The sequence below is a fragment of the Balaenoptera borealis genome (assembly GCF_965194805.1).
Source record: "Balaenoptera borealis genome assembly, chromosome: 11".
NCBI classification, from domain to species: Eukaryota; Metazoa; Chordata; class Mammalia; order Artiodactyla; family Balaenopteridae; genus Balaenoptera; species Balaenoptera borealis.
The window spans coordinates 100,326,908-100,350,126 of record NC_138868.1 but is presented as its reverse complement, the minus strand read 5'-3'; the positions used below and the strand labels follow the sequence as shown (position 1 = coordinate 100,350,126).

General features: G+C 49.4%; 1 protein-coding gene across 7 annotated transcripts in view; it reads right to left on the bottom strand.

Annotated features, from left to right (window-relative positions):
- GRIK4 (glutamate ionotropic receptor kainate type subunit 4) overlaps positions 1-23,219 on the bottom strand; it is a 456,420-nt gene that overhangs the window by 24,856 nt on the left and 408,345 nt on the right. For 6 of the 7 annotated variants that reach the window (XM_082339798.1, XM_082339799.1, XM_082339802.1 and 3 more), the window contains 4 exons: positions 20,500-20,673; positions 16,889-17,054; positions 15,302-15,527; positions 11,180-11,308 (listed from right to left, as the gene is read on the bottom strand). In XM_082339798.1, coding sequence (XP_082195924.1) covers positions 11,180-11,308; positions 15,302-15,527; positions 16,889-17,054; positions 20,500-20,673 — 695 coding nt within the window. Of the gene's footprint in view, positions 1-11,179; positions 11,309-15,301; positions 15,528-16,888; positions 17,055-20,499; positions 20,674-23,219 lie in introns of those variants that run through there. The other variant, XM_082339803.1, reaches the window with a different exon arrangement.

The following is a 23,219-nucleotide window of genomic DNA, read 5'->3' as shown; positions in this document are numbered from 1 at the left end:
TAAATGTAATGAAGTTTTTACGAATATTAACTTTAAAAATTAATGAAGTCAAAACAATGTTACATTTTGGAGATAGTTAATTACACGTCTTAATTTGATTTAGCAGCTTTCTTTTTGCATTTTGAAGCTAATAATTTTTTTCAGATCTCAAACATGATTTTGGACACTTGAAAATCTTTTAGGCGCTAGGTGGTCTGTCTATGGTATCTAAAGGAGAAAATGATTGTGTTCTGAATTCACTTTTTTTTTTTTTTAACATGATAGGTAGCATGATTTTTTTTTTTTTAATTATTATTTATTTATTTATTTATGGCTGTGTTGGGTCTTCGTTTCTGTGCGAGGGCTTTCTCTAGTTGTGGCAAGCGGGGGCCACTCTTCATCGCGGTGCGCGGGCCTCTCACTGTCGTGGCCTCTCCCATTGCGGAGCACAGGCTCCAGACGCGCAGGCTCAGCAGTTGTGGCTCACGGGCCTAGTAGCTCCGCGGCATGTGGGATCTTCCCAGCCCAGGGCTCGAACCCGTGTCCCCTGCATTAGCAGGCAGATTCTCAACCACTGGGCCACCAGGGAAGCCCTGAATTCACTTTTACTCTCCCGAATATTCACTTGTCATCCCATGAAATTTTGTCTTGTACCACTAAAACCAAGCTCACTGAGGTTACCAACGAACATTTTGTTTCTAACCTATCGGAAAATTTCCAGTCCCAATCTTAAGTGACCTCTGGTAACACTTGACATTGTCAACCACCGCCCTTCTTGGCATTTGTTTTTTTTTTGTCCACGCCGCGAGGCTTGTGGGATCTCAGTTCCCCCACCAGGGATTGAATCCAGGCCACAGCAGTGAAAGCACCGAATCCTAACCACTGAACCACCAGGGAACTCCCCCTTCTTGGCTTTTTATGAAGCCATTGCTCTCTGCTCTCCACCAATCTTCTCAATCGCCTTTGCCTGCTCTGAGGCATATTCTCCCATTTCCCTGCATTTGGCCTCTTGCCTCTCCTCCATGCACTGTCCTGCTGATTTTACCTCCTAAATACTTTTCAATTTCTTACCTTCTCTCTCTCTCTCTCTGCTACCACTTCCCTAGCTCAAGGCCCCACCATCTCTTGCTTGGACTTTGGCAGCATCTCCAAAATGATTTCCCTGCTCGTAGCTGTGTCCTCCTCAACTTTACCGTCCACCTAGTTGCCTGAGCGATCTTTCTGATCAGATGCTTTCTGATACAACATATGCCACTCTGATATTGCATAAAATAATAATTAGTTTAATGTTATATATCTGGATTTCCCACTAGACTGTGATTCCCTTGAGAGGAAGAGCCATGTCTTGTTCAACTCTATAACCCCTGGCCCATCATAAGAGCCCAATAAATGTTTGTTGAAAAAATGAGCTGACAGAAAGAGGATATGGACATCCCAGGTGTAGAAGCATGAATTCTCAAAAGCTTTGGATCCATACTGTGATATGTATTCATTCCTAATTAAATGTTGTTTAAAATAATCATAAAGTGGGCCAGCCCTCGTTGAGTGCTCCCAGCCTGGTGGCCTAGACTGCACTCTGTGGCTGGCCAGAGTGGGACTAAACATGACGTGGACGATCCACAGCATGGACTTGACCACACGCGGTCGCGGGCAGGCGTGGGGGGGCGGGGATGGGATAGGGTTATAAATGGACAGGTGATCTGTGCTGGGATAACCTTGATCAGATCAGGGAAAGCTTCTCTGAGGAGCTCAGGTTTGAACAGGATGCTGGTGGAAACCATGAGTCACTGAAACACCCCACAGCCTCTCTTTCCCAGCTTCTCGCGTTTCAGGGCCAGCATGTTAATCACGGGTGTTGGCTCCGGCGTGCTGACTCCTGGCTGAGTGGCCCCCTCCTCCTAGGAGCGGGGCTTGTATACCATTCGTGCCTTTAGGAACTTATTGGAAAGTGGAAGCAAGAATAGATTGCTGGCAGGGTCGGAGTTGAGAAACAGATGGAGCTGGGAGCGGGAAGCGGAGTTAGGAGGGCGCAGCAGTTCCCTTAACGCTGTCGTTAGTCATTCTCCTAGAAGCCAAATGCCTTCCGCAGCTCTCAGCCCTCACTCAGAGGAGCCTGGCGTGTGGACTTCCCCCAGGCTGACCCCAAGGCCCTCCACACCTGCAGAGGAATCATCTCATCACGCCCCCTTTCCTTCTTCAGACAGGACCTCACAGAAGCCATCCAGACAGATGGCGTTGAAACTGAGCTTTTCTCCTGACACTTGAGTCTCTGAGCCTCAGCTAGGCCTCAGCCATAAGGCTGTAGTAACCGAAATGGAATCAAACTCTCCCCACAAACTCCTGGTTGATTGAAGACCAACTGTGGTGTGTCACTCACAGATTGCCCACAAATACAAATGATCGTTGACAAATGCAAATGAAGAACGTTGTCTCTAGAACTAGAATGGCCACCTGGAAGGGAGAATCTCTGAGTAGATTTGAATCTCCACCCACCCCCCCACCTGCTCTGCCTTCGGTTCTGACTGGCAAATAATCGCTTCTTGGATTCAGGTGCACGTATGTCCCAGCCCTTAAAACCCATACATATCTCCAGATGGCACTGTGGGAATTTGCAACTGTGATGCAGGAAAGCTCGTTCTGAATGGGAGCCTGGGAAGCAAAGAGGCAGAGGCCACAGGAGCCACGGAGCAGGTGCAGAGGGAGGAGAGACCATTATAGCACAATCCTGTCAAGGGACAGTGTATTTAGTCTTTGACGTGGGTCAACACATCTTTCTTGAGGAGCTCCCGGGAGCTGAGCGCTACGCTAGGTGCTGAAGCTTGGTGCAATCTTCCACATTGAACATATTTGACAAAAACATGGATTCTTTGACCATTTTGACTTTCAAGCACTTCCTAATTCAGAGCTACAGTCACCTACATCCATGCAAATACATTAAGTGGTCCCACCTCCGTGGACTTATTTGTTGTAAACAGCAACTTCACGTGCCCGTATGTGAGCTGACCCGTATGACCTTCCCAGAAAATATAAAGCGAATCGTCATGTTTGCACTGCTGAGGACTGTGAAATACTGTTTGCCATTTCTTCTTGCATTGACCATGACATCTGTTGACTAGACCCAGCAGATTCTGGAGACGGTGATGGCAGAAGGGTAGAGAAAGGAACACAGAATAGAAGAGGGATGGTAGAGGCATCTGATAAATATTGCAATTTATCAAAACACAAGTTATGGGAGAGGTACTTTACAATTTATCAAAATATGAGCTCAAGCACCTCATGTAAAAAAAAAACATTCTCTATCTCATTCAATTATCATTAAAAATACTGTAAAGAAAGTCCATGGTTGGCACTTTACAATTAAAGAAATGGAAATTCAGAGAACTTCAAGAATTTGCCCAAGTGTTCAGAGCCCAGATGTGAAATCTAGATAAATCTGACTGCCCAGCTAATGTTTATAAAAATAAAGCTGACCTTTATGAATATTTACTATGAGCCACCTTACCAGGCTAAACATTTTAATTCAATCCTAACAGTTGCCCGGTGAAATTGACACTACCCTTACCTCCATGTTCCTGACCGGGAAACCAAGGTACTGGAGTCAGGTAACTTGCCCAGGGCTCCACGGCTGGCGAGGGGAAGTGCCAGATCCAAATGGAAGCCAGAGCCTGAGCCCGTATCCCTACCCCCATATCACTTCTCCCTAGAACTCGGGGCCCCCATGGTCCCTCATGCTGCAGGGTTGTGATTACAGACCTCAACCTGGCTCCCTGTGACTGAATTCATGCCTAGGACCACCCCACCCTCGCCCCAAGTGACTGGGGAAGTGAAACCTATGTACGGGCTATTAGTTCCACTTATAAAATCCCCTTCTCTCCTTGGGAACATTACAGCAAATGTTTGAATCGATGATCCATTGACTTAATCTTGGCTCACTTTCCAGACACAGTGGGGCTGTGGTCTTTGTAACTGCTGAGCTCCTTTGACGCAGACACACTGGGCCATGGTTCACCTCTGTTCCCGATCGTGCTTTCCGGCACCCCCCTCCCCCGGAGTTTCCCCCGTCTCTTAGCAGTCAATCTGATTTGATTAGGAAGAGGCTTCCTCGGCAAGCATCACTTCGAGACACTATCTAAACTCCCATATTCAGGTTTCCAGTCTTGGCCCTCTCCAGAGAAACCAGAGAACCAGGATAATAGAGCTGAGCCCCCAGGGAAGAAAGAGAAAGGAAAACGTCCCCACGATTCCCCCGACCCCCCCCATCACTCGCCCCCGCTCTTGCTAAGATGTCTTACACTTTCATTCCCGCCGTGCCAGACAGCAAACTTCCTGCTCTCTAAGGATTTTGTGAGTCAATGCCACCGGCCTCTTTTCCATCCTTGAAAGGGGACCCTGATTTTCACAGCCTGGTGGTGTATTTATGTTCCTTTGAAGCCTGATTGCGAGCTTGTGTTTTTCAAGATAAAAGTATTTAATTTCCTTGGAATTCACCGACTACCTTTCTGTCTGGCAATTGTTCTGCAAAGCCTTCGGTAATCCAATCCCCTTGAATTGGGATGCTGGCCTCTGTGAGTGGCTAGCGATATTTCTTTTTATAGGAGTTGAGTGAGAAAATAAATTAAAAAAGTGTTTTTGAAAAGACAAGGCAGAAGAAAATGAAACAGCTTGGAATGAAGCCTGCTTCTTTTTGTAATTCTCCAGTCTTCCACATGATCTGCCATTGCGTTTTTCAGCTGTGTATGCAGGTAGCTGGTCACTGAGCTATAGGCAGGGAAAGAAATGGGGAGATGAAGCCAAGGGGTAATGCTGTGGTTCTCACCAGAGCCAAGTAAGACCTGGCAAAAAGACTCAGGTGGTGGCATCATCCCAATGTTAGGATTCTTCTCTGGAATTTGGCAGTGATACCGGAGCTGTAATACTGGGTTAGAAGTGAAGTAGCAGCAGATCATTTTCTTTGAAATTTCTCACATTTTAATAGGGGATAATAAAGTAGAAAAGGATTATGTGAGGCACTGCACATTGTCTGGTACATTGCAATTGATGTCACTCTCAGTTTCAGGGATCTCTGAGAACAGGACCGCCCTCATAGCTCCCTTCACCTCCATCCCTCTCTGCCTACTCCATCTCCTCCTCCTTTCTTTAGGCACATGTGGAAGCCAACTGATCCCAACCACGAAAAGAAAGATCCCCTGGAAGCTGCTTTGGAAAGCAAATGAAAAGGACTGCCGTTTGTTCAATTTGAGACACAAGAAAAAACATGGTCCAGCGGCTCCATTCCTGGCCACCATGAAAGACTTAAAGGAAGAGATCTTTCAGGCCATGCTGGTCCCTGTTCTTCTGCCACAGGTAGTGGGGGGCGGGGGGTCTCTAGAGCAGTGAGTTTTATTCCAGAAGTTTGATGGCTAATTTGTCACAGGGAGACCAAGCAGTGGCTCTGCTCCTTCCAGGCTAGTGCTTCTGGCCTGGCTTGGGGGAGGTCACGTGGACTTTCATTCAGCCAGGAAGCCTTTTAGTCTCTCTGAGTAATGTCTGTTTGGGTTTCAGCCATGGCAGAAATGGGGCCACTGCATTAAACTGGCACTAGCTGCTGTGGCTGGGCTGGGAGCCGAAGCCCTGGTTCTTACGGTGATTTGCACAGTATCTCCCAGACAGTCCCCTCTTGGACATCACCACTTGTTAATACAGCTCCCCCTCTTGCTCCCGAGGACGACCGCATGGAGGCAAATTAACATCGGCTGGTTGGTAGAACCCTAGCATTTTCCGAAGCACGTGGGACCCGGGCAGGATGGCTTCCACTGTTTATCTTCTCTCTTCATCTGCTCAGTTCTCTTCTCCGTGCCAGGGAACATTCAGTCCCTCAGTGGAGAGTGGAAAGAAGCCTCCTGCTCTGTCCTTTCCATCTTCTCTGAGAGCCTGCTTTCCCTGTGTCTCCTCTCCATCCATCCTGAGCTCTGCTGTCAGATCAGTCTTCCTAAAATTCTGTGGAATGGGGAAGAATATCCCAAGCCAACCACTCTGCAAAAACAACAACTTAATTTTCCTATAAAGGTACCTAACATCTACCTCAAACTCCCGTTTCCACCTGATTGCCAAAAATGTAGCGATTTCTTTATGTTTAAATTTCAGATTTACATTCAGTTAAATACGCTGTTTTCTCTGTTCCCCCTTCACTCCTGGATGTATTTCAAGTCTGGGGTTGGGAAGGAGATTATGTGTCATGGGGATGGGGTTAGATGTCCCATCCTAATGCCAGATTCCTCTTAGATTTCCAATATCCTTGTCTGGGGCCCCAGAAAATGCAGGTCTGTCCCTGGGACCTCTCTGCCCTGGGTCCCCATGTGCCATCTTTCATGCACCCACTCCACCGTGGCATGACACATATTTGTGGGGCATGCCCAAATCCAGAAGTAAGCAAACATCTCTTTACCTCTTAGTATCCCCAAGGAATCTAGGAGTTCTCTCTGGCACTCTCCCCCTCCCAGCAGGGCACAAGGCTCCTTCTCAGGGACCTTCCACATTCTAACATATCCTTTCCTGGTTTGCATCTTTTTATCTGGTTTGCAGACTGGGTGGCCTGGCTCTCTGAACTTCTAGTGTTAGCTTTATGCAAAGCTTCCTTCAGGTACTGGCCTTCTGTATTCCAAAATAGTGATACTTTTTTAGCAAATCAAAAACCATGACTTCTAAGAACATTGTCTCTGCTGAGTTGGAACAACTTCTTTTGGAACTTAAAGCCAATAACTGGACTCCGTTCTTCCCGAGGCAATGACTGTGCCCTGGGACCATGAATGCCACGGACAGCTCACAATTCCATCCACAGCACCTGCTTTCCTGAGGCCACATCTCACCCCAGAACCTTTGAGGTCTTCCACCAATGTCTCCAACCCGGTCCACTGTGCTGTTAGTGTGCCAAGGCATATACAAAGCTCTGGGGTGTTTACAGGGCATCTTCCTGGGACACCGATTTTACTTAGAGTCTAGGAATGAAAAGCATTTTTCTATTACATAAACATGCTCCTATTACGTTGTCAGATGCAAAATTCACATGTGTTTTTAGGACAAAACAGAAGAGGAAATTCCAAACATGCTGGGCTGCTTTAGACTCTGTCCCCAGATCCCCAAACATGCATACTCAGTGTCCTCTGCTATTAATTCTTTCCCTGGGAAAGTTTGGGACGTACTGGTTTGCTGTCCACATGCCTTCACCTGGTTTTCAATGCCCTCTTAACTCCAACCTCATCCTACTCATCCAAACCAATTTCTGAGTGTGACAACTCTGCTCCACAACCTTCCTAAAGCTGTGACTCCTAATGAATGCTTCATGGTCCAGACCCAATGTCTCTGTAAACCTTCCCTGACTATTGTGCAGAATTAATCACTTTGTTCTCTGGGCTTCATAACACTTTCTGTCCAGCTCTATGAAAGCACTCCTACAGTGCAACCATTATAGTGATAATCTGTGCCTCTCTTTAACTCTAAACCTCTTGAGGGCAGGGCCATGTCTCATTGTTTTTCATACTCTCAGAGCCCAGCACAGTGCCTGATACACAGTGGTCTACACTGTTCATTGGATGCAGTGAGGGCTCTGTGAACACTTTCCATCTAACACTGGGGTGTCAGGGCTCCTGTTTGGGGGAAAAAAGACTTAAGAAGTAGGACCAGTCTGGACGTCCTTGAGATGATTGCCCATTCATTCATTCATTCATTCCTTGTTCATCCTTTCATCAAATACGGATGAAATGTCAGATGATATGCTGGTCACTGGGATAGAAAAATAAGACACAGACCCTGCACTTGAGATTTTCATCCATGGGGGACAACTATCAACAGACAAACTAATGTCCTAAGTGTTCATCTTAGAAAAGCTATGTAGCCTTGAGGAACATGGAGTGGATGGGCGTACTTGTGGCTGTGGATACTATTCAGACCTCAATTTCTTCTTTAGGCCTAGATTTTAGAATAGAATCAGTTCTCATTTCCTTTGCGTCAGTGCTTTGCTGAGTGTTTAACATGGTTTATCTCATTCAGTCTTCACCATAGCCCGGGGAGGTGGCATTATTATTTCTAGTTCTATTCTCCAGGCGAGGAAACGGAGGCTTAAAGGTGCTTCACAGTGTATATAACAAGGCCATCTATGGAGTGGAGTCCATTTGACCCAGTGCCTGTGATCTTGAACCCTGTCTACACTGCCTCAGAGGAGAGAACCAACCTAGCGCCTGTCAGCAGAACAAATAAGTGTGCAGGAGGGAAATGTTTGAGCCCCATTCTTAGAGTAGGGTGCGGGGGAGCCCATTGGACTTCGGGTGAAATCTCTAATGGGAGAGAGAGACAATCTAAATTGAGGTCCCTGAGTGAAAACTGTAAGGTCCCAGCTCCTGTGTCGTCATCCCCAGCCTTGTCAATCTGTTGCCCTTCAACTGTTTCTCTATAGATTAGCAGTGAAAATAAACACAAAGAAATAAGGGCACAAAGGGGAAGGGCCTGTGGCTAGGCTTAGAAGGCAAGGATGAAAGGGGAAACTGGAGAGCTGGGATCAACTTAGTAGTGAGTCTCGAGGGGAAACAGGCTCAAAGAGATCAAATAGGATCAGGTTTACAAAAGAAAGGAAAGCCAGGAAACGCACAACTAGTGGTAAGGAAAAGAGGCGGGAGGCCTGGAGCAGCCAGAGCTGGCAGCCGGGGGCCGGTGGGGAGCCTGTGAGTTCCCTGCACCCCTCTGAGCCCTTGCTCTTGCCCACCCCCGGTTTTGCTCCAGCCTCCCGCGTCTACAGCATCCCTGCATCCCTGCATATGTTCAGGCAGCTGTTCAGAGGCAGGAACAACTCGAAGGAGTGGAGAGCTCTGAGCGCGAAGGCTACTCGGGAAAGCACCATAGCACAGTTTCATTTGCCACCTTAGCGTGGCCCAAGAGGACAGTAATTGGTGGCTTTTGACAGCTACCAGTCAGTGGCTTTCATCACACATCCCACAGACTTTTACTGAGTCCCTACTATGTGCCAGGCTCTGTAGGGGAGGCCAGGGACACAGAAGCAGGTGACACGGGTCCACATCTAAGATGCCATCACCTGGGCAGAGGAAACCAAGAGTTGTAACACAGTGTGTTGAGGGCTCCATCCAAAATCACGGAAGGCACCCGACCCACTGTGGGGAGGGGCAGCTGGAGGGCGACCAGGGGCTTCTAGGGCAACAGAAACCTGGACATTTCTCCTGTTTCACTCTGGGTCCCAGGTCCACCTCTCCGTTTCTATTGGGTTGGCCAAAATGTTCGCTCAGGTTTTTCCGTAAGATGTTATGGAACAACCCAAACGAACTTTTCGGCCAACGCTAAATTTTAAATTACTCCAGATCAAAAGCCACTACTGTTTCCCTCCATCTCCTTGGTAAGACGGCACTCCTTCCCACCACTCTGAAGTTCATTGTTCCCACAGAAAAACACGGACATATATTAGCTTACCAATAATCTCACTTTACTTTGACTATTCTGGGCCCAGTCAGATTTAGACTGCTTTCAATCCATGAGTCTTTTTCTGGGGAGGGGGCGGTGGAGGCACATCCTGCTACCCACACCTTCCCGGGTACGCACCGTCTAGGCAGCCCAGATCTCCCCACGGGAATCTTTCTTCTCACACCCACACCACCTGCGGTCCCCACTCACAGCCCTGCCCACTGCACCGACTTCTGCCTCTGCATCGTCCCTCAAGGTGCTTCTTGCCTGCAACGTCCCGCTCCCCGCTTCCTTTCCTATACCGGTCCTGGGCATCTTCAACATCTAGTGCATTCTTTCAAATCCACCAAAGTTTCCTGATACTTTTCTCTGTACCTCCCCCATTTCTTTTTTTCTCTGAACAAACAAGAGTCAGTCTCCTCCACCGTTGACCTTTGGGGAGTGGAGAGCCAAGAATGGTGTGGCCTCCCACCGTTCCTGCAAAGGAAGCGGCAGCATTTCCTCCAGATGACAAAGGGCTTGTCCCCGTAGGTCCACATTCCTGAGCCCTCTCCTCCAAGGATCAAGAGGCACACGGAGACCCTTAGAAACACAAAGTCATTCCCTGACTCTCTCATCCTGGATAATCACTCACGCTGAGCAGAGAGGGAGGCACATAGCATCATTCACTTTACTCCCCAGCTGCCTCCCCAGGGCTGAGTGTGTACAGGTAAATTTGCTGCATATTTTAGCAAAGGCTGCAGTAGATGACTGGGGTGACCATATGATTTATTGCCCAAGCCAGGACACTTTGAAAATGAAAGGGCGTTCTAAGAATAACTAACAGGCATTCATGGATCTACAACAGATGTAACCCGAGACTATCCCGGGCAAGCCAGGATATATGCTCCCCCTACAGAAAATGCTGCGTGTTCAGGGACCCTCGACACTCTTCGACTACACGTCAGTCAGTGACTGCTTTCTATCCAGCCGTATCTATCATTCATTCAATAAAATATCCGTGTGCCAGGCCCTGTGGACAGCCCTGTAAGGAAGACAAGCCCTGCCCTCGTGGAACTTACATTCTAGTCGAAGAGGCAGAAAGTAAACAAATGAATAGAAACTATACTATCAGGTAGTGATAAGGTCTGAAAAGCAGAGCCCAAGGGAAGGGGAGAGATGTGTGGCGTGGGGAGGGAAGGCCTCTCTGAGGGACCTTCTGAGGGAACAGTGTGCAGGCCCCGAGGTGGGAGGAGGCTGGGAGGCTTGGAGAACAGGAAGAAAAGGGGGAAACAGATCAGGAAGGGTCGGGAGGCCATAGAAAGCTCGGATTTTATTCTGAGTGAGATGGGAAGCCATTGGAAGGTTTGCGCAGGCCGAGGCCGCAAGCTTATGTGCGTCTTAAAAAGAATCACCCTGGCTTCTGGTGGAGGGAACAGTGCAGAGGCGCAAGGAGGGGAAGAGGGGGCCAGGCTGCTGTAATCGTACGACTGTGGGGTGCTGGTGGCCTGGGCCATGGCGGAAGAGACGATGCTGGCGCAGAAGTGGCTGGACTCAGGAAACATGGCAGGGGTGGCATCTCTAGGACTCGGGAGCGGGCGGGAGTGGACACCGTACATTAAGCCCAAGACCCTGGGACAGGGATGAGCCCAGCCAGTCCCAGCCCGGCCTTCGGCTCCTTCCAAGGCTTGTTCTCAACCTGGCATTACTTGGAATTTGGACGCCAGAGACAAGCAGCTCTGGTCCTCCAGGCAGGAGGGGAGGCCCTGGCCACCCTTACCTTTGGCTCTGTGATCTTCCTCCTTGGGGCACTTGCCCCCTTCCCACCACTTGCGCTTCAGAATTTCCAGACGGTTGTTCTCCTGCAACTGGAGGATGGCCAGATCAAACTCGTCCCGGAAGACGGAGCCTGTGGGTCACAGGAGAGCCCAGAACACAGGACATGAGTGCCCACGTCCGCATCTCTCTGCTCCCTTCCCGGTAAACCTCCCTGCCACCCTGCCCACGTAACATAGGAGGGGAGGGACAGGGGTCCCCACAGGAGCACGGCTCTCTACTTGCTCAGGCCGAGGACCCTCCGCGCCATGCAGGGCACCAGGCGTTTCTACTTTCCTTCTCTCCACGCTGACTGGCACGCCCAGCCCGTGGCCAAGACCCCAGCATGGGTCAAGGGACAGCCTTCCGGGCAGCTGTGCTGCCCATCTCCCCATCCAGGCGCCGACATTTTCTACCTGGGTGAACCCACCTCCCTCCCCACCAGCACGCGGTAAGCTGGTTGCAAAGCTCCCGTCCGCCTGCCCCTGGGAGGCCAAGGAGGGAAACCTTCTGTGACACAAACCTTGCAATCAGTTGCCTATTTTCTACTTTATTGAAATTAGTTTCTCTGCCATTTGTAACTCTCACTACATTACACCCGACAATTGTTTACCCGGAGCGGCCACCAATGAGAAAAGGGCCACCCAGAGCAAGGTGGAAGCTTCCTCTCCTCCATCTGTGTGGAGGATCGGTCTGGGGCACCCCCTTTCCCGCACAGCTGCCTGCTGGGTGCCCCAGAACCCCTGGCCCCATCCACTACTCTGTTTACATCGCTCTTCCCTCCCTCCTCAGACAGAAGGCTCTGTTGAGTGCAATTCTTTTTTAATTTTTCGTATGGAGTATGGTCAAGGAGCTTTGGTTCTGGAATGTAGGTTTAATCACAAAAAACAGGCTTAAATGAAACCGTGGAAAGCTTGATGCCCCAGCACAGGCTGAGGCCTGAAATTATTAAGAAAAATCATTAAGAAAAAGCCGCCAGGAGGCTGGAAATGAACTAAGCTGCCCAGTTTTCTTGTCCAAGCTCTGTAAAGGCCTGATGTGGACAGACGCCCCAGGGAAAAGGGCTCTGATGCAGGATACAGGCAAAAGCTGGAACAAATAGATTCCTGCTCTCAAACTTTCATGCACACAGGAATCCCCTGGGGATCTTGTCGACCTGCAGACTAATTCAGTGGGTCTGGGGCTGGGGGCTGAGATTTCGCATTTCTCACAAGTTCCAAGGCGGTGCCCTGCCGCTGGGCCATGGGCTGCACTTTGACAGGTAAGGAATTAGATCAGCTCCCAGATCTCCTAGCACTCTAACAGCCCATGACTCCATAGATAGAACCTTCCCTGCTACAGATACAACTACCCTTGGGCATTCAAACCCCAAGCCTGCAGCGCTGAATGTGATCTGGGTGAACGTCAATATAACCTCATATATTACATAGCAGGTACTTAACACACATTTGAAGTGAATGGCTATTGGAACTAACAGATGGTGTTGGGTGGTGAGACTAATGAATATTCCAGGTTTAGAGACAAGTATCCAGCCAACAAGGCATTTCAAACAGTTTTCAAGGCATCTTCAACCCAATCTCAATAGCATCCCAAGGGCCCCATGAAAGGATTATTCTGCTTACTCCATGTTTGCCTACTTAGCTCCTAAACTACCTGACTAATTTTCCATCTCATTCCTTGTTCTGTTTCTCTTCATCTTCCTGGGTCTAACCACACTGATTATTCCATAGTTACACCCTTACTTTCCACTTAAGAAGGACACACATGCTTGTCTTTCCTGGACCTAAATTCTGTCCCATCAATCGACTATGCAATGCTCTTCCCAGCCTGATCTAACAACCTGGGCTAACCCATAGCTCACCTTCCCCATCTATCCTGTCCTGTTGAGCTGGTGGACCCGTTTGGCAACACGGTCTGAGAGGTGAAATGCTGGATTTGGAGATAGGCCCCCTAGGCTCCAGCTCAGCTTTTCTCTCCACTTATTCTGTGACCTTGGACAAGTAACTTATCAGCTCTGAATCTCAGTTCTCTCCTCTAGAATGGAAAGAACCACATCTCCCTTGCACGTGGGATAAGACTAAGATAACACATATGGAAACAGCATTACCTCAGACAGAGAACCAATGCATTTCCCTCCCCTTTTCCTTGGTTACTGATGAGAATTTCTAGAGTCGGTCTGCTTTATGTCAACTCTATAGGTTTGTGCCATGAAAACTTTTGAAGCACTTGACAGTTCAGTTAAATTTATTAAATTGCTAGAGTATTATCAAGGTGCACCTTAGGTTCATTTTGTGGTTCCCTCCACCATCTTTAAATACAATGTTAACCAGTAAATTTCTCAAAGGGGCCCATAATCTGTATTATTAATGAAATCAATGAAATATGATGCTAAGTGGAGGGTGTGCAGGTGCCCTGAGTGAGGCTTCCAGTTTACAGAACTACTAGGGTCAGAAATTACAGAGTTCAAGGGTGAACCATATTATTGCCTATATTCGTTGGCTTGGCTTCTGATCAGTCCTGAAGAAGTCATCTGCTTTTATCAAATAACAGAGGGAACATTGGAAAATGTGGGGAGGGCACTAATGTTCCCCCTAACAGGCTAAGTGTGATGAAACACTGTAGTGAGACCAGATTATTCAGTTTAACCTTTGTAACAACCCTCTGAGGTACGTATTAGAAACCTGATTTTACAAATGCGATAATTGAGACTCTGAGAGGTTAAATAACCTATCCAAGGTCCCACAGCCAGGAAGCAGGGTGCGTTCCCAGATCTGCCTGACTCCATCCCATGCCCTTCACATGACACAGGTATAAGTGAGGCCTACAATGTATAGAGTTCTGAGTTAGGTACCGATCAAGAGAAGGGGTGTGACACTACGATATATACAATAGATAACCAACAAGGACCTACTGTATAGCACAGGGGACTATACTCAATATTTTGTAATAACCTGTAAGGGAAAAGAATCTGAAAAAGAATAGATATATATCTGAAACACTTTCCTGAAACTAACTTACACCTAAAACTAACACAACATTGTAAATCAACTACACTTCAAAAAACAAAAAGAGAGAGAAGTGGTGTGTAAGATACCAACAAAGATGCACATCCTGTGTATCAATTTCCCCACATGAGATGATTTCCTCCATTCCTGCTTCTTCCCCGGCTGCTTGGTTTCAGGACAACCTTGTATGAGGACAGACTTGGACAAGGACAGCCCTATACAATGTGGCTCTCCATGGTGTGTGTGGGAAGGGTACATGTCTGAAACACTGGGGGACATTTCCAGACCTCCTCCATGGTCACAAAGTCACAAACGTGCTCCCCCTCCCCTTCTGATAGAGGAACCATCACCAGGGGAAGGCCTAAAGCAGGGATATTCTTTACAAGGCACAGCTGGGATACCTTTCCGGAAGCCAAGCATCTCTACCTTCCTATAATAAACCGAGGGCACAGTCAGCAAGGTGAATACCAGAGCTTTCCTGCCCACTCTCAGCTACCTACTCTGACTCAGACCAGATGGACCAGTGAGATCCACAGATGATTTGAAAGCCGTCTCCTCCAGTCACGTCAGTCCCCTTTCGTAGTAAACCTTTCACCAGGGACACTAATAGCAAAATTAATTCACTTGAGTCCTACCATCTCTTCCGTCTCCTTTCCACTGCTAGTAGAGATGTCAGACATCAGAGAAATGGCCAAAGGGCAGGACTCGATGCTTTCACTGCCCAGGGCCTGGGTTCAATCCCTGGTTGGGGAACTCAGATCTCACAAGCTAGCTGTGTGGTGTGGCAAGAAAAAAAAAAAAAAAAAAATACACCAAGGGCATCCATATGCCCTTTAATAATTAATCTATGAATAACTAATCAATTAGCCCTTCCATAATTAAGGACTGGGTACTAATCCCTGATGACTTGGAAGGATGTGGATTCGTTTTTTTAAAAAACCTTAAGAATGCCCATCTCAAGTCACTGTGAACCCGGTTCTAGAAACAGGGGTTGTTGACTTCAAGGCTGCATTCGACGGTTGGAGCTACCCTGAGCCTGCCTGGGTGGAGCTACCCGAAGAGGCTGTTCCTCTCCTGCATACCGACTGGCATGCCAATCCCATAGCCCTTGGTGTCCAGCAGGCCCCCAATCTGAGTGAGGTTGCAGTTTCGCTGCCGATAGTACTCATTCATGGTGGATTCCAGAAGGAAGGCGTAGTTGGAATTCAACACCCTGGCGATCCCCTCCTCCGTGCTCTTCACGAACACACTGGGCTGCTTGGAGTACATGTAATTCCACATGCGCTGGTAGGTCTGATAGCGGGAATTCTGGGAAAAGAACGCAAGGACGCAGGTTGAGGAAAGAGAAAGGAGATGGTGGTCTGGAAAGGGAGGGCATCCAAGTGGTCCCTAAAATTCTGGCCCTTCTGCTACTCAGTCCCCTCCTTATATTCAAGAACCTGTTCCCTTTCATCTCACAACTGCCACTGCTTAATGGCAGGAGGAGAGGGTTGTGCCTTTGATACCTTTTACAAAGACAAAGAAGGAACAGGGTCTGAAGGTGTGTAAACTCTGCCTACTGCTTCGATCGTTGGTTCTGCTTCATCCACCCATCTTCCATTGCCAACCTCCATGTTCTGACCAAAGTGAGAATGGAAATTCTGGCTGTGTCCTCTACTGTCCTTCAGCGCAGAGGCAGCAAACTCAGGTTCATTTTGGACTTTTAAGAGACATCATCTGAAGGGGCAGTGCCAGCTCTTCTCTATCAACCCTAAACTAATCTGTCAATCACATATCCAATGTTGGCTTCTAGTTTACAAATAATAACAAGACTGAGAGAATTCTGGGGGTCTAGCCAAACCCTGTGTTTGCATGATGCCTTCACTGGTCCCTGTGCCAGTAGCCCTGAGACTTGTATGGGAAACAGAAAACTGAAGGCCTTGGACTTGTTTCATGTGATAATGAACTTCTTGGGTCACAGACTGGTTAGACACTCACTGACTCCAGGGGAATCTGCTTCCCTAGAGAGCCTGAAGCAAATGCAAACTACTCCTATACAGTTGGCTCTGCCAGCCTTGGTAGCCTGCCAGCTAACACACCATTGTGGCAGGGCTGGCTCCTGAGCCTTGCAAGGGAAAACTCGGAGAAGCCAAAACGGTCCTGATCTGAGATCTATCTAGTCTGGGATCAATGAAACCAGCTCAGCTTAATCTAAAGTTCCTTACACGTTAGTCATTCGTGTATTACTCCAATCTTGCTTTGTCTAAGCACTACTTATAAAATTTAGCCTACTTAATAAATTTAAATGTGTACGTTAGCCTCACCTTATGCAGAAATATAAATAAAAGTACAGGTTAGAGTCACTGCATATTTTTTTCTAATACTCAATTACAATAAATATGAAACCACTGCAATTAAAAAATAGTTCTACCACTAAAATCATCTCAAGTAGCACTGATCATTCATGTATAACACTTTGGGACAGGGCTGATATTAACCCAAGTGCTTTGGGGACCTGGTTCCATGGGTATTTTGGGGAGCAGGGGAAAAATGAGCCCCATGAGAACCTCCAAATTAGGTGTTCAAAAGGGATGATGGGATGAGGCAAGATGTTTTTATCTCCAGTGGACAAACATCTCAACTTTATTCTGCCCGACTCCTGATGTTGGCGAGCAACCATATGGGTTTACTTGGAAGAAGGTCATGCTGGAGCCTCCGTGAATCGTGCCATACTCAATGGCGGTCTGGTCAGCCAGGTCGTCCACCGACTCAATGGGCACATCCATGCGCTGCACGGTCAGGAAGGCTGCCAGGTTGGCCGTGTAGGATGAGATGATGATCAGTGTGAATGCCCACCTATGTAGGAAAAGACCAAGAAGTCATCCTTGCTGGGGCACCCCAGGAGTCTTAAACCCCATCCCCAGTCCTGCTGCGACATGGGAGAGACCAGGTGGCCCTCTTCTGAGGGGCTTAGTGGGGGAAGAGAAAGGAGGCAGGGCATTTGATGTCAACAGAAAGGAACGGCTTGGGAGGGTGGCCTAGAAGAAGACAGTGGTTTTCTTTCTCTTATTTCCTAAAGGAGGTGATTATTGGGTTTCTACTCAAAAGAAGTGTGTCCATGAACATGAGACAGCTTGAGAGACGGTGAGCAATGAGCTAGTGAATGAGCTAAGGGTGCCAGCCCTGGAGGCTCTGTTCAGAGCTAGAGCCGGGATGCCTCCCCCAGCCCCGTCATGATGCAGCCGACATTCAGAGCAGCATCGGCATGTACTGAGCACCTACTGTGAGCCACACCCCCTCTCTCCTGTACTCCCTACAACTCAGGGAGGTGAAAATCTTATCCTGATTTCACAGAAGACAAAACCGAGGCTCAGAGAAGCAAAGTCACGTGGCCAAGTAACTGAGAAATTTGTATTCTATAACCAGTTCTACAGATTGTAACAGCAGAAACTCTTCAAGATGAGCTGGTGAAAAGCACCTTCGGACTGCTGAGAAGTTGGAATTAGAAAATGCTTTTACAATGGTCACTCTATTTCAAAATGGAAGGTTGTTTTATTGGGCAGATCGGACTTATTTAAAATTAGAATAGTTTTGCAACTCAGGCAGCAGCATACATGCTAAAGTCATTAAAACCAGTTTGCTCACTTAAGTAGGTTAAACAAGACGTCTACCATCTGGTCAGCAGTATGGATCTGCTTCCTAATCCATTTGTTTATAGGGGTTCAAAGATACATGTAAGCACAACTGAGGTTGGATAATCGCCAAACTCTGAATCAGTGGAGTCTGAATTAATGAGGCTTCACTCATGATGAAGATGTTGCCAACCAAGGCACACTGTTTGCCAGGGGCTGCAGCAGCCGGCAGCTTCCAGGTGGATTTCCAAGAGCAGGAAGTCCCATTGTCCCCTTTGCCACGTGTCCAAGAATTCCTTCAGGCTGCCTCCCAGGAGTGAAGGAACAGGGGCACCCATCAACTTGATGGGCACATCCACACGCGCCAGATCACCAGTAAGGGATCTGGTTTTAGTTCTGGCTTTGTCCAATTCCACCTATGAGACCTTGGGGAAAAGCCACACATTTCCTCTGAGCTCGTTTGCTTGTCTAATAAATGGGGGATAATAATGTCTGGCCCACCTGTCTTTGGAGTGTTGTGAGATCAGGTGAGATAATATGTCATTAGTGACTAATAATCTGTAAAGGATGAGATGAGTGTGAGATACAGAGACATGTAGAGATGCAATGAAAATCATTTGTCCACCTTCACTACTTGTGACCTGTAAGGGCCAGGAGTCCCTCCATCTGCAAAACCTGCTCTCCTTGCTCCTGCCTGGGCTCTTACACCCTCTTGGAAGTTGTTTCTCATGAGCTTCCCCCAGAGGAGGCTGGGGTGGTGGTGGTGAGTGGTCCCCAGGTGGAGGCGTGCATTCGGAAGCTGCTCTGCCACATTGTCGAGGGTTAATGAGCCCTGGGTGTGGACATGACCTCAGAGCTGGCTGGGGAGCTTCCCCCAGCCCCATGGCTACACTCTGGCATCTGTTCCGCCCTGGGCAGCCATGTGGCTGTTTTTGCCACTGGTCACAAAGGACGGATCAGAGAGAGTAAGTAGCTCATTGCAAGCCCGTCACCTTTGCTGACAAAGCAAATCATGCCCACTCTCCCTCCGGAGGGGCCAGTGGAGACTTGCTCCTGGGTGAAAGGGGCATTATCATTGTGAAGCTGGCATTCTTGTTAGTAACGTGGCATTTTCCGTCGCTTGCTCTGGGTGAGGGTGCCACGGTAGGCCACGATGGCCCTGTTTTCTGACCTCCCACTCCCCAGGGAGCCAACCTAACTGAAGCCCTGATTTTATAACCAAGAATTCCAAGAGGCAGAGGGGCGCACCAACACCTCCGGGTCAGGCTGGGAAGGGCCGAGCCTCCCTTCCACAGACGTTCTGGAGCAGGGTAACCGAGCCACCTGGGGCCAGCTATTTAAAGCACTGCTGAGCCAGTGGGCTGAGCCGACAGCCTGCAGGACCGGTGGTTCCCCTCAGCACGAGGGCAGAGTTTCTCTGGAGAAGGGGATTCCTGGGGGTGGGGGGGTGGGAGCTGACAGGTGAAGGAAGCAGGCAATGGAGCCCTACGTGCAGCATGTGGGAACAAGCACCTCTGGAAGGAAAACCCCAAGTAGAAAGGGATCAGAATCTGCAGCTGACGTCTCATCTATGGGTTTCTGCCCAGATTTCCTGGATTTTGAGGGAGCTCTGTGACTGTGCCTGACAAGACCGTCCTTTCTGCCAGGGAACGTGAGACCCAGGTCTCCCCAGTGATCCGCTCAGTGACTCCTGGGCACGACCTGATAACGGGTGAGCACCTTGCCCCAGTGGTTTAAATCCTACTGCATCAGTCCCAGCTGTGTTTCCACCTGCCGATCAGCCCCAGTGCAGTGGCTCCTAGGTAACTGTCCAGACCCCCCACTGTCCCCAGCACCCATGCCCCTTTCCTTTTCCTCTGGCTTACACTTACTCCTCTCCTGAGAAGGAGAGGAGCGAATGAAGGTTGTAAGTCCTATAAGCTGTGACACCAAACCTGACAGTGGGTTTTTAAGTGAGGATGGGAAACTTGTCTTTCAACACCTCATTGGGTATTTCATTTCCCCCCATAATGGCCTAATAGCAATGATTAGTCCAAACATTTATGTAGCATTTCCAAATTTTCAGAGAACTTTCCCACACATCGAATCATTCCACCATGTTCCTTTTGCCCTGCCAAGAGGAGAAGGGAGCTCCAGGAAGAGGCTGGCTGACTGCCCGTGTGGATCATGATGGCAACTTGCTCCCTGAGGTCCTGTCCAACTCCGAGCTACTAACAGCTTGCATTTTCCCACACCTGCTAAGATGGACAGGTCCGGCAGGCCCCCAGAGTCAGGTGCAGAGGGGCAAAGCTCCAGAAAGCTGCTGGAGGGGGCGTGGGCTTGGATTTCTCCTGCAGGGACTTCCTTCTACATGCTCACATTTGCATAAATCTGCATATGCGTTCACAGGCCCTGCCTCTCAACCTCTGGTCATTTTCAGGTTAGGAAGTTATAACTGCTTTGCTGTGGGCCTTCAAGGCATTTTCTCACTCGGTCTCCTTTCCTGCCTTGGCTCCCCTCTGCATCTAGACCTCCAAGGCAGAGAACAGAGAAGGAGAAAAGATGGCCCAAAGCGCACCCACCCACTGCCCCCAAACCCTCTGAGCTGGCAGAGGCTGTCCTAGGGCAGAGCTGAGGTTCCTGCCTACCGGAAGCTGGATCAGGGCTTATCCGAGGACCCAGGATCTTACCAGACGCCACTGACGCAGCGGGTGGATAAGGCACGAGGGGCGATGGTGGAGCCCTGCTGCATGAAGCCCCCAACCGGAAACCAGAGGCTGTTGCCGAGGGAGTACTGATTCACCAGGAGGTTGCACCGGCCCTGGGCACACGGGTGGGGTGTGTACCACTCGTAGGGCGTCAACCTGTGAGAGAAAGGGACACATGCCAGTGCTGCGGAGGGTGGGCGTGAAGGAAGGGGTGCTGAGGGTGTGAGGGCGCTCCCCTGCCTGGCCTCGCCCCGAGACCTTGGTAGCTGGCCTGTGGCCTTGGCTAAGCCCCTCCCCTCTATGGGACTTGGGTTTTCCCACTGAAAAATGAGAAAGTTGGACTATGTTGGCAGTTTCGGAACTGTTTTTCTTTAATCAAAGAAACATTTTAATTTTTTCAAAATAAATCAAGTCACAGAATAGACGGCTGGGAATTGCTTGTTCTGCCTCCTTCAGTTCCCCGAAGTGACCAAAGAGAGACCCTACAGCCCCTCAGAGCCATGGTTTGAAAGCCGTCGGCCTAGAGTAGTAATTCTCAAACTTTAACTGACATCAGAATCACCAAGAAGGCTCGGGAGAACACAGATTGTGGCAAAAGCGTCTGATTCGGTACATCGGGTTGAGGCCCAAGAATCTGCAAGTTCCTAGGTGATGTGGATGCCACTGGCCCAGGGACCACACTTTGTGAACCACTAGCCCAGATGGTCCCTCAGGCTCAGGCCCTGGTTCTCAACCCTGTCTGTGTTTCAGACTCACCTGGGAGCTTTTGAAATAATGCCGATACCTGGATTCCACACCCAGAGTTTCTGATTTAATTTGTCCAGGTAAGGCCTGGACATCAGCATTTTTAGGGCTCCCCAGGTGAGCGTGACGGGCACACAGGGTTGAGAAGGGCGGCGCTCCCTCCCACTGTCGCTCGCAGCCCCACGCTGGCCTCTCTCTCCCAGCGGTACCTCTGATGCCCTTTCTTCCTGCCCACCAGACACATGCTCTCCCTCTTCCGCCCCAGCCTGCCTCCCACACAAAGCCTTCCAGCTCTGATGTGAGAGACGCGTCTGGGCGTGTGCGGAGCAGGGCAGGTCTGCCTCTTCACAGGGTGTTACCGTCACCCCCGGCCTTCCCTTCAGCCTAGTGCGCATGTGCCGTGCTGCAGGGCTGGCCCACGTTTCCATCGCTGCTGCCTGTTCCCGAATACAAGGCCAATGTGCCATCGCTGGCCCCTGCCCCGAGACGTGCTCCTTCTCTTCGTGGCCTGCGGGGCTGGCTTGTACCCGTGGTGCTCCACCTCGGTGGTTCCCAAGCCTACGGGCCACTGGAAGTGAGCTTCAAAAATACAGATTTCCAGGCCTCATTCCTAGATATTTGGAGACGATCAGACATAGAAATTCAAGCTTTTTAAAGCTCCCTGTGTGACTCTGGTATCAGCTGGCTTGGGAACGGCTGCCTTAGAGCAGTGGTTTTCAAATATCTTTTCACCTCTAAAATCTTACCCAGAAGTACAATATACAAGAGAAGAGCGGAGCTGGTCTGAATGAAGACGGGCTGAGGTCCCAGAGCTCTGGCTGCCCAGCCTCTTCACACCGCCCCTCCACGTCTCCGTAACCTTCCAGGAGCCCCCACGCTAGGGGAACCCTGTTTGAAAGCCACTACCTTGGGCCAGATTACCTTATGCTCAGATATTACATATACAGGATATTATATATATATATGTATATATAGGATGTATGATCAGACCTTTTGTACAGTTTCTTCTTGGTTAATTTTTTTGTTAATTCTGGATCCTAGGGGGCAGTGTGTGCATGTGTGTGTGTGTGTTTGTGTGTGTGTGTGTAGGGCAGAGAAGAGGGGCTGTTTAAGCCCCCAGGGCTGATTGAAAAGCTTCAGGCTGTGGCAGGCGTGGTGAAGCAGCCATGTGCGTGTATGTGTGTGTGTGTGTGTGTGTGTGTGTGTGTGTGTGTCTGGTAACCAAGCCCTAAGACCATTTGCAGGCCCCCGAGGTCCCCTGAGAGCCATGGCTTACTACACACAGGGGCTCAATCAAAGGGGGCAAGAGCGAACTGCAGGGCAGCGGAGCCAGGACTCAGGCAGACCGTTTCCTTTCAGCAGCCGCAGGCAGTGCGGCCAAGTGCACAGGGAGAGTGTCAGACGGCTCCTGTGCCTCGCCAGTCGACACTGACGACAGATACTTGACAGTGGCAATGCCTACAGGCCCAAGGGGGGGTGGGTGGCACCCGAGCAGCATAAGCAGCCGCAGCCTTTGAAGACGACCGGGTTGTAAGCAAGGCCTTTCCCTGTTTGGTTGGATCTCATGGGCCAGGGACAACTTCCTGAACTTGGCTTTGATCTCCACTGGAAGAGGCACAGACTGAGTGATTCAATGCCTCTCGGGCAGGCTGGGAACTGCCCCGGGGTTTGGAACCCTGCAGTTCCTTGGGGCTCCATCTTCTTCTTTTTTTTTTTTTTAATATAAATTTATTTATTTATTTAATTTTGGCTGTGTTGGGTCTTCGTTTCTGTGCGAGGGCTTTCTCCAGTTCCGGCGAGCGGGCGCCACTCTTCATCGCGGTGCGCGGACCTCTCACTGTCACGGCCTCTCCCATTGCGGAGCACAGCCTCCAGACGCGCAGGCTCAGTAGTTGTGGCGCACGGGCTTAGTTGCTCCGCGGCATGTGGGATCTTCCCAGACCAGGGCTCGAACCCGT